Source organism: Talpa occidentalis, unplaced genomic scaffold (genome assembly GCF_014898055.3).
Source record: "Talpa occidentalis isolate TD23 unplaced genomic scaffold, MPIMG_talOcc4v2.1, whole genome shotgun sequence".
NCBI lineage: Eukaryota > Metazoa > Chordata > Mammalia > Eulipotyphla > Talpidae > Talpa > Talpa occidentalis.
Window position 1 is genome coordinate 95,526,046 of NW_026555331.1, and position 12,339 is coordinate 95,538,384.

The window sequence follows — 12,339 nt, forward strand, 5'->3', positions numbered from 1 at the left end:
AGGACAATATCTGTTTCTCTCATTACTTTATACCTAAATTCTAGTAGGTATCAATAATTTTTTCAATAAGTAACTTTGGCCCATCTTATCTATCTAAAGCAGTGTAATATCTTAGAACACAGTTTATAAAAATGCAGGAAGTACTGTTCATTAACCTGGTTTGCTACAAAGATTTAAAATAAAAATAATCTTCCCCTTGCAATGTGAGGTTGCTGATTATTTTGTTTAAAAGGCATTTGACTCTTCACTCTGATTTCTAAATCTTAAAGCTCCTGGTGGACCTGGATTATTTATGTTTTATCTGACACCTAGAGGAATTTTAATCAAAAGTAAAGAAACATTGCAGTTATATTCACAGAATACCAAAGAATAAAATATATAGTGATCTATGAAGCAATTAAAAGGATTCTGGAATAAGACTAAGTGTAGGTGGCTTTTTGTTTTGGAACCCCCACTCCTTTCACTGCAAATACAACAATTGATTGAACTCACAATTGGGCCTCCCTGGTGGCGCAAGGGGTTAAGAGGCAACCTATGAAGCTATCTGCAGCCACTGAAGCGCGGGTTCGATTCCCAGCCAGCCAGAGAACAACCTCTGGCCTGTACCCCAACTCTTGTATGCATAAATAAATACATCTTTAAAAAAAAAAGAACTTACAATTGACACACTATACTTAAAAAAGCCTTTAGCAAGTAAAGTTCCTCAATGCCTCTCTAAATATAGGATCCCCAAGGTCCTGTTCTCACAACCATACCTGTGACACAGGCAGTCATCTCTTCCATAATTGCACCATCTCTTAGCTGATCTCCTCCTTCGCATCTCATCCCAACACAATCCATCCTCACCACTTCCACCTGATTTTTCTCAAATGCAAACCTGGGGCCATCTCCTGCTGGCTCTTGAGCAAGGCCCTGCAATACCTGAATACCTCAGTCTACTTCTTACACCACTGGGTCTCTTCTTCCTCTACTGACCACATTCTCTCTCTCAACCAGGTCTTTGCATATGCTGCTTCTCTTTCCTGTTATCACTACCCCACATCTTTATCATGCCCCTTCCCCACCACTCCTTGTTCATTCATACTTGTTCTTCAACTTTCAATTTATATGGCCTCTTTCAGGAAGTCTTCCCTGTTATGTTGGGTAGGATATCCCTGCTCTAGGCTTTCTTATCACCAGAAAGTCCCATCAGACATGATACTGTACTGTTTCAATTCCAGCTCCCCCAACAGATTGCCAACTCATAAGAAGAAAAAACTATACCCCAGAGCTTGGTGTGTGCTAAACTTTTAGTAAAATTAATAAGAGAAAGAACAGCTAAGAGGCTTGAAGTCTTTGCCAGCAGCCATGCACTGTAGAACATTTTACCTACAATATCTCACTTAAATACATATCAGCTTTGTGATGTTGGTTATTATTATCTCTATTTACAGATCTACTGGCCTGCTCATGACCACACATCTAGGAAATGAAGACACCCGACTGGTCCCCCCAGTATGACTATGGAGCTCTCACTGTTAACCACCGTAAATGCACTAACACTGTCAGAGAGGGAGGTCATAAAATCCAAGAGCAAAAAGATCATGTCTAGATCATTGTATCTCCCACATTTCATTTCTATTATCAGTGATAAACCACATAACTTTGCTGCTTTTGTGGTCAAAATGGTCACATTTCTTTTAACTTCTTATAATTCAAAAGTAGGCATCCATTTGTTCATTTATTCATTCAACAAATATCAAGCAAGCATTTAGCCTTTGCCAGGCAAATGTTAGATACTGGGGATACAGTAATGAAGACTTATAGAATTCATGACCTCACATATGGTATGTCAATAAATACCTGTTAAGTGAATAAAGGAAGCTTCAAAAATTGGAAATAAACTGCTCTTGTAGAAAAAAATTAAAGGTAACATCACACTATGTTTGGTTTTAATTACAATAGGGCTGTATTTTGTACCAGCCAGCTAATTAAAACTCTTTTCAACTAAATCAGTGGCAGGATTGCTCCATAAGGCAAAGGCTTAACTTGTCCCCAAAGCTTGCCATGTCTCTTACTTTTCATAGCAAATTCCACCATAAAAAAATAGGTTAAAAGCCAATTTAAAGACATTCTGCTATTTCTTGATGAAAAATTACATTGAATTAAATGTTGAAATATATATTAAAAGGTGGGATATTACTTTGACATGGTGTAATCATTCAGGTATCTAGTCAATGAATAAATTAATGATGTCCCAAAGGCAAATTCCACTTTTATAAGAATGTTTTGAAATAGTTATACAGTAATTCTCTATGTTCCATCAAACAGAAAGTAGCCAAGGTAGATGAAAATAATAACAAATAGATGTATTTATGGTCTCAGCATGTTTCACACAATTGTATGATACTCTAAACGTAAAATAATGATTTAAACCAATATTTCTCAAACTGCTTAATTCAGAATTCATTAGTGTGTCATGAATCAAGTTAGTAAATTTAGATTAACATTTTTGGGTAAATGAAATAGAAACTGGCATAATAGGAAAGTTACAATGCACAGCAAAAATAGTAAGCACAGGTTTTTGAGAAACTTCCTTTCATATAGGCATGTATGTAAGTAAGTATGTGTTTGTCACCTAGTCATTCTATAGACTGCACTTCTTAGACCAAGTCACATTAAAGTGTAGAAAATACTGTTTTAGACCGCTCTTAAAAGATAACGGGTTTACTATGCTATTTTGTTCAAAAGCCAAGCATTACCCAGTACTTACAAGCCTTTATAAGTACTGTTTGTATTTCAAAGGATTTACTCACATTCTTTCCTAGTTATAGAATTAAAAGTCTTTTATAGTATTAAGATTTAAATAGGTAGACTCATGGGATTGAAAAAGACCTTAAGTACCTCACACAGTGCTACTGAATATTTGCTGAATCGGTGCATTTGGTCACCCTCCTAAACTCAAGGCAAGTCCACACCAGAGGCTCTATAACAGGATTATATCTTCCTAGCATATTTTTTATTTTTTTATTATTTTTTTAATTTTATATATTTTTTTACATCATTTTTCATCTTTGCACAATGTATGCATTTTCATCTTGGTTATAGTCCCCATACAATTCCCACCCCCGCCCCTTGTTTTATAAATATAAATCTAACCTCAAGTTCCATTACTCTTACATATATTTTGAGGAAGGAATATCTCAAATATTTTCTCCCACAACAAGCATTACTTGTAGGAATACTCTTCTGAGTTTAAGAAAGTCAGTTGACTTTTTAAAAGTGCTTTTCTAAATAAACACATTTTTTTAAAAAATTTGAAAAATCAAGCCCTGTTAATTCCTCTAAATCTCTCTCACCCAGGCTGAAGAAGTTTGGCCCCAAGGGATGGTGGCAGCTCTGCTCACTGACTTGACAGCTTCCATGGAAATTAAGTCTCTGAATTGTCCCTGAGTCATAATTTATAGATTTCCATCTCTCCATATCCACCCTGGTATTTCTGCAGCCAAGTATTAAAATGGTGTCAAGAGGCTAAGTCCTGATTGCCTTCACAATTTCAAGTCTTACTATCAGCAGGAAGACTTCCTGTTGTCAATTCCAACTTACTAGTTCTGGTCCTAGCTCCTGTCTTCTTACAGGAGGCCAGTGGAGGTCATAGGGAACATAAAAAAAAATCTAATCAACTGACCTTTACAAAATACAGTCCTATTGTAATTTCTGGTACAAACCACAGGCCTATTCCTCCCCTTGACTCGGATTCAATGCTGTATTAATGATTCATGAAGACAAATTTTTTAAAATCAAATATAGGTATTTATATATAAATATATATGTGTGTATATATAATATGTGTGTGTGTCACTCAACTGAAAGCATCCTAAATACCTTTTCTATTCTGAGTCCCTAATACAATGAATCCCTAAAATCTGTCAATTCTTCCTCCCAAATATTTCTCATGCCTTCCCGATACCATTTCTAGTATCTTAGCTTAATTTAGGTAATTATATTGCTCATTTGTATTAACATTTTTGTATTAATTTCTAATCTATCTTGTTCAAACAGAATGTGTCACGGTTTTTCAGAAATACAGTAGTACAATTGTTTTTTAAGTACATAAGTAGTAAGATAAGAAACTCAATTTTAAAATTCAGGATTTCCAAAAACATAAACTTACAAATGTACAAAATGGGTTTTTTTCCTTCAGTTCCTCCTGACTTACATCACTCATGCAGACTAACATTAACCAAACTAAAAAGGAACTGAAACACAAGTTAGAATGCCAATATATTAACAAGCAAAAATATACAATACTATCACAAAGCCTGGACTGCTTTGTATTGGAGGGACAGCATTTTCTTTTTATGAAAAATTTATATGAAAAGTCAATTTATAATAAGGTTTCAGATCTAGAAACAAGCTTCTTAAGTAGTGTCCTCCACCTAAGAAAATTCAAATCTCACAAGCTATGGGGAACACTATAGCTCTTCCTATACCACCAGCCCACCATCACTATGAATCCTTATAAGCATAGCTAAAGTTTGTGTCTTTAACTTGCTTTTGTTGTTCTCACTTTTTTAAAAAGCTAGTCCAGGATAACTAACCCTCATTAATGAAACTCTTCCCTTAAATATTTGAAACCACAAAGTAATTACTGTTAGGAATTTTTACTTCCCACTTCAGACCTGGGAATATATTTTAAAACAGCAAAATTTGGATAAAGGACTTGATCAACTGTGACTGGATTTTACAACTTAATTACCAGAGTTTTATGCCCCTACTAATGAATACCATCGTCACGTCATTTCTTTACTTGGAGTCACATTTCCTTTCAGAAATGCAGGTCTTAAATAGTTATATAAGGGACTAATACCTTTGATCTTAGTTCCTTATCAGTAAAATAAGAAAAATTCTCTTCAACTACAATCTGTAGCTCAATCATTTATTTCAAATTCCTCTTAAAGGTCAAAAGAAAACTTTTAAACCCCTAAAAATATTTTTAATCAACTTCTTTGAAAGACCCTTGAACCTAATGCAACCCAGAAATTAGTTATTAATACATGTGTCCTTTTACTTACACCCATAATGTACAGATCTGAACTACCAGTTACATAAACTTAAACATAGTATGTGTACATATACACTTAAATACTTATCACATGAATTGATATATATACATACACACACACACACAATTGCTAATTATAATAAGCATACCTACCAGTTTTACACTCTAAACTCCATTCGTCTGAGACTTCAGTCAACATGTCTCAGATATATAAAGTTCAGAGATTTTTGTGTATCATTGAATCTAATAATTGGCTTTCTAAGAAATTCACTGACACTCAGAACTTGGCTAAACTAAAAAAATGTATTTTTCCAATTTTATCAGAAGGGAAAAAAACCCAAGTCAATTCACAAAATAGATTTTCTATCAATGTCTCTTCCAACTTCTCAATGATAGCTCAGGCACTTCAGTAAGCAATCTGTTTGACAATTTTAAAACATCCTTGAGGGCCTCCCCGGTGGCACAGCGGTTGAGCGCTGGGTTGCGAAGCTGCCCTCAGCCTCTGCAGCGCCGGTTCGATCCCCAGCCCCTGGGCAAGGGTCCCACATGGCGCGCAGACTTCTCCTGCTGCCGGCTGCTCCCCTCAGCAGTGTACTTCGGTCCTTATGCCTGCTCTGCTCCCCGCTCTGGCTCTGGTGAATTCTCTTACCCTCCCACACTTCTGACTGTACCTAGTGCTTGTATAAATAAATAAATAAATCTTTAAAAAAAAAAAAAATCCTTGAGTTTTCCTTAGAGGCTAAGAATCTCATCATTCCAAAATGCAGTCTAGCTCTTAATTCTTACTGTGCCATGGAACAACTCACTTAGCCATTACCTGTGCTGGTTCTGAGCTATCCAGTAAGTCCCCGCTGTTCTAACACAGACCTGGGAGTCAAACTACTCCTTTTAAATGCTGTAACCAACTGTCATCTTTTTGGCGATCTCTACGCCACCTTCAGAGGTAACATGGTGCATTAATTCCTGACCCTTTCTAAGTTCCTTTGGCTTCAATCATCTTGCTTCTTCACTGCAGCTGTTCCACCTGAAGGCTATGTTTTGGCTTTCTTGGGGTTGTTAAATCTGTTTGGTCACCACTCTTCTCTCTCCTTCCAGTGTTTTGTTGATCTTTCTTATTTCTGCTCTACCTCCCTGTCATTCATGTTTTCATTTCCATGTAACTATGCATTTTTAGTCACTTTGGATGAATCAATGAAGAAGCAGAAATAAACACATTTAAATGACAGTGGCGCAAAACAAGAAAGGTTCTATTTCTTTATATTTCCCTACTCCATTTTAGGTCTTTCGTGATCTTCTCTTTCCTAGGTCCTAATTAGTTGCATATTGGTTCAAAGTTACAGAATACAAATCAATGCATAAGGTTATTTTTCAACTAATATCTTTAACTTCTCAGTCAGATAATAACAAAGGAATAAAAATTACTCAAAAGTTCTAAGCCCTCCATTAGTGAGACAGCAAAAGTTTAAACATGGAAAATTATAACTTATGAAGGACAAATACAATGAGCCTTTGGAGTCAAATTCTGAACATCATATACTTCCAGTTCTGAAGGCCAAGGAGAATTGATACTTTCTTAATATAACATATCTGACCCACCTGCATGACATCCCATTTTTTTCTTATTTGGAACCCTGAGAGCTGTCCCTTCATAAGAAGCACAGATAATTCCTCCAAAGACCAAAAATAGGAATTTATAAAACACTTTGTTTCTCTTTCCTTATTTGAACTTGTATAGTCTTTCAAGACCGAATGACATAGGCAAATAGCAAGAGTCTATGAAGCCCATCTATTTAGCAAGAGAAGAGCTTTCCTTTGACAAATGGCCAAGAAGTACCAATCATGTACCCCTGAAACATGGTTTCCAAGGATTTCCTGAGATATATCCAAAATATAAATTATATTCCATACATTCTTCACGAATTGTAATGGAGACAAAACTGAGTCACGAAGTATTTCAAAATAAAGGTTTTGGTTACTATGAAAATTTTATGACTGCTGGTATCAATTAAGTAAATAGAAAACAAGTGTCCTGCTTTATTTTCAATAACAAAGCTTTCCAGAACATTCTTTTTTTTTTTTTTTAAAGATTTATTTATTTATACACGCACTGGGTACAGTCAGAAGCAAGGGAGGGTGAGAGAATTCACCAGAGCCAGAGCGGGGAGCAGAGCAGGCAGAAGGACCAAAGTACACTGCTGAGGGGAGCAGCGGGCAGCAGGGGAGGTCTGCGCGCCATGTAGGACCCGCCTCCAGAGGCCGGGGAGCAGCCGGGGATCCAACCGGCGCTGCAGAGGCTGTGGGCAGCTTCGCAACCCAGCGCTCAACCGCTGTGCCACCGGGGAGGCCCCAAACATTCTTTTACTTTAAAAGTGAGTTTCTTTTTAATATTCACCTATCTCAGGCTGCCTCAGAAGACACAAAAAAATGCAAAATAATGCAGGAGGTTTTTTTCATAGAAAGGAAAATTGAAATTTAAAAAGTGCACAATTCCCTACATCTAATTACTAAGTATTCAAAGATTCTACTAGCCAAGAGCCCATCGGGTTCCATAGGATTACCTGCATGTCGGAACTATGCTGTCACAATAGGACACTGGCATGTGATACGTGCAGGATTCATACACAATGGTTTGAAGGCACTCTCCCCTCCCATTACCCAGAAAAATGGAAGACTACAGAGATGAGAAAGACCTGGAACTGTTTCAGTGCTTGCATGAATTTCAGATGTTACCACTGGCCTGGTTACAAGAATCAAGGGTCATTATGTCTCTTTATACTTGTATTTTCCAAATGACAACATTTAGAAAGTAAAAGAACCACTGGGGATGCGACTTGGGCCCTTTGGCTGGTTTCTGGGGCATGTGAAAAATTAAGGGAAGTGAAGGGGGGGGGTGTCTCTTTTCCTGATAACTTGCTACCCTCCTTTGAGTGGACCCTCACTAGCTTCCTTGTCATTCATTACAATTTCCCATTATGTGCCTATACTTACAGACGTGTATGAGCCTTCCTCTGATTGGCATAGCCCAGGAACACTATGCTAAACAGATACCATCTATCTTGAAATACAAACAACTCACACTTCAGTCCAAGGTTTAACATGCTACCACAGCTCCCCTCTCGCTTCATGAAATTTAAACACTCTAACAACATGCACGTAGACCTCTGTACTCCCCACTTCCCACCCCTCCAACCTCACCCACGCTCCATGACTTTACCCAGATGTAAAAAACTAAGTAACAACACGCCCCCTTTCACCCCCAGAGCTCCTCACTACTGCTCCCCTAGATCACCTTCTCCCATTCCCACCCTCCATTTCCTCAATGAGTCCTCTATTTCCGTACAAAATAAAGCGCGATTGGGCCTCAATTCCAGAAATCTAGCACCCTCAAATCTACTTCCCAAGTGAAAGAGTTGGATTAACTTGTGCTCCTCGGCCCACCTGCAGCACCTAGCCATGAGCACAGTCTGCCTGTGATGAAGGGGTTCAATTAAGGTTTGTGAGAGAATGGATAAAATGAGCAAAGGCCATGAAACTTGATGTGGGCGTAAAAGTTACAACTCCCACAAGCAGGGGCGAAAGGCTCCTAAAACAGCGCCTCCAAATGAGACCCCACAGGGGTCCCTGAACTAAGCATCCCTTAGCTCCAACCGTGTCCTCCTCAGCCCAGCTCCGCGCAGCTCAGCCCAGCTCGCGCAAGGCTTGGGGAGCTTCAGGAGCCGTGGCGGCAGCCCCCGCTGTTCGTCCCTCTGTTCCAGCGCCAAAGCCGTTGTCTCCGAGCGGCCGGCAGAAATCCAGCCGAGCTACAATGGCGCTGGCAGTCTCGTGTGGGGTCTGGCTGAGTCTGCGAGTGCCGCGGAACAAGTGCCGCGGGCTGCCCTGAGGGGCGCTGGGCTGGGAGCGGGAGGCCGAAACCCGGGACCGCGGGGCGCGCGCGGCGCCGCATTACCTCTCCAGGGCCTGCAGGGTGTAGCTGATGAGCGGCCTCTCCAGGATGGGGCAGAACTGCTTCGGGGTGGGGACGCCCATCCTCTCCCCGCTCCCCCCGCGGGCAACACCGCGGCCACGGCCGGCGCGCGGAGCCCTGGCTCGGCCCGGGCCGCGCTCGGCGAGGAAGCCGAGGCCGCCTGCGCCGCGCCGGGCAAGCTGCGCAAGCAAGGCCCCGGCTCCGCGGGCCCGCAGGCGCCCGGCAGCCCGCGCTCCATGGCGGCGAGCGGCGAGTGGGGCTACAGGCTCCGCGGCCGCGGGTGTCCTCTGCCGGGGTCGCGGGGTGTAGGGGCGGAAGGGCAGGGGCGCGGGTAGCGCCCACTCGAGCGGCGCGGGCCCGGCGGCTGCGGGACCCCAGGGGACAAACCGGCTGCCTCTCTTCCCTCCTGGCGTGTCTGAGGCCTCTGCCAGCGCCCCCGGGAGGGCTGACTTTCTCGGCTTTTCGCTTCTCCCTTGCAGAACTAGAAATCACCTCGGCTGCATGGGTCAGTCGTATAGCTAAGGCTTCCATTAAACTTAACAAACAGTGACTATACAGTAGAGGTCTGGAACGACCTCCCAGTCCTGTTTTGAAGACATTTGGAAGAGATGCGCATTCAAGTCACAGGATGCCATGAAGATGGGCCCCCTGATTTTCACTAAGTTCCCTAGGAGGTGGATGAGATGTTATTATGACACAGCAACACCCAAACACCCGGAGTTCTCAAATTTATTTTGAAATTGGATTCATTTGGGGGACTTAAGAGGGCTGAGGCCTCAGAGATTAGGATTTAATTGGTCTAGTGTTTGGCCTAGGTTTTGGAATGTTCTCGAAGATCCCCAGGTGATGATTCTGGTGAGCAGGAACATTTTGGAACCAACAGACTGAAGCATATCTTGCCCTTATTGAGTACTGTCGTTGCTTAGCAATGTTTACCATGAAAATGTTTGTGAAGAAATTGGAGTGTCAGCATTTTGTTTTAGGTCCCTAAAATGTAAACTCCATGACAGCAGGGCCTTAACATTGGCTTATACTATTATGTAAGTTTCAGATGTACAACATTGTAAGTCAACTCTGTTGTGTTCACTAACACAAATCTAGTTTCCATCCTTTTCCTACTTTTTTGATTCGGATTGTGTGCCCTGCTCCTGGAATGTAACAGAAGTTTAGCAGATACTTATTCGCTGAATTATGGATTGAATAAATAAATGGTAATTGAAGGTATATGTAATTATTTGCTAATTCATACTTACCCATCTTTACCCATCAATAGTTAAAATTCTGACATAAGGAATTATTTTAACCAAGACCCCCCCAAAAATGCTGTTAATTAAACACTATTTATTAAGAATTTTTATTTCATATTCTAGAAAGTATTTTAGACTTTGATATAGATGTTTTAATCACATGTTACTCATACACTCATAAAAAAGAAAATAGAAGTAAAATATATTGATTAAGGTATGCCCAAAACACCTTGAAATTCAGAATTTGGCACTCCTGAGTATTTTTGTACTCATTTATATACATGTTCTCCCACAAAATTCCCATGTTTTTCTCTGTGTAGCAAAAGGATTGGTGAATCTGGATATCCCCAATACTATTGCACTATTGTCAGTGGCATCAAATTCTTTGACATTAACATTCTTTGCTAGCTTTACTGTCCAGAAAAAAGTTAATGGAAGGATTTCAAGCAACGACCATAGTTTGTATTTTTGCCCCACCACCATCCCTTGTATTCCACTGACCCTTTCTCCCTCCCCCCTCACATTATTAGTGTCCTCTACTTTTTATGAGTATTGTCAAATTGTCCACTTTGTAAACATCCATTATTAATCTTTGTCATTCTGACTTACTACACATAATTCGCTGCAACTACATCCATTTTGCTTTAAATGACCACATTTTGTCTTTCCTATGCCTGAATAATATTCCTACCATTTGGCTGTATTCATTTAATATTTCTAATAGAGTTTTGATGGAGTCTTTGGGGCTTTCTGCATATTGTATCACATCAGCAGCCAATAAAGATAGTTTCAATTTTTCTTTTACAATCTGGATTCCTTGTATTTCTTGTCATTGATTGCTCTAACTAAAACGGCTAATACTTAATTAAACAGGAATGATGGCTTTAGGCATCCTTGTCTTGGTCCTGATCTTAAAGGGAAAGATTTCAGTTTTTCAACATTAAATATATTTCACCATTAAGTATAAAATTTATATCTGAGTAACTCTAAAATACTTTCTAAAATATGAAATAAAAATTCTTAACTAATAAACATAAAGTGTCAATGTTTAATTAGCATTTTTTTTTTTTGGTCTTGGTTAAAAAATCCCTTTTGTATGACTGTATGGCCTTTATTATGTGAGGTAAGTTTTTTCTATTTCCATCTTATTTAGAATTCTTATCAAAAATGGATAATGAATCTTATCAAATGCTTCTTCTGCATCTAATGAGATTATCTTATAATATTTTCTCTTGTTGATGTAATATATTGCATTGATTGATTTACATATAAATCAATCCCACTTGATTAATTCCACTTGATAATGATGTACAATACTTACATTATCGAATTTGCTCTGCTAGTGTTTTGTTGAAGATTTTTGCACCAATATTCATCAGGGATATTGGTCTGTAGTTTTATTTTCCTATGTCCCTTAACTAGACCCTCAGCACAGATGTCAATATACACTGCATGATATATCTTGGACATATTTAAAAATTAATTTCAGAGAATATTAGATCAATTTGGGTTAACTTTTCTAACATTAACCCAAGTAATTAGCATTGTCAGTCATTCCTCTCCTCCCTAACCACATTTATTGTTTTAGTAACATTTCTAGAGGTTAGTTGGGGTGTTGCTCACAAATGCTAATGAACTGCTTAATGGTTTACCCTTTAATTTTGTTGAAATAGGAGCCAAAGAAAATAAATTATAGTTCTACCATGGACCAGGCCGAGTATTTCTCTTAGTCTGTGAATTCTAATTCCTGTTTTGTCATTATGTATCTTATGTAAATAAATGGTACAGTCTATTAACCTTTGTCCTTTAATTCATTTTATGCATAAAAAAAGGTGACACTCAGATTCGAAGTTTCTTTGTGGATAATTCAAACTAAACACATGACAAGATTGTTATCTTTCACTTTCTCAATATTTCTTGTAAAGTTAATTATCAACTGTCTCAACCATTCACTTTGCTTTTCCTCTGTAGCTAAAAAGGGAAACAAGGGTAAATATTTAGCCTTACAAATTAATGATAACTTAGACAATATTAATGGCACCAAAGTTCAACTTTTCAAAGAATCACCTGGGGACAATTGTTAG

General features: G+C 39.0%; 1 protein-coding gene across 1 annotated transcript in view; it reads right to left on the bottom strand.

The window, feature by feature from the left end:
* Positions 1–9,246, bottom strand: part of CRPPA (CDP-L-ribitol pyrophosphorylase A) — a 268,036-nt gene extending 258,790 nt beyond the window's left edge. The window contains 2 exon segments of the mRNA XM_054692405.1: positions 8,991–9,081; positions 9,084–9,246. Coding sequence (XP_054548380.1) covers positions 8,991–9,081; positions 9,084–9,246 — 254 coding nt within the window.
* Positions 9,247–12,339: the final 3,093 nt, after the last annotated feature.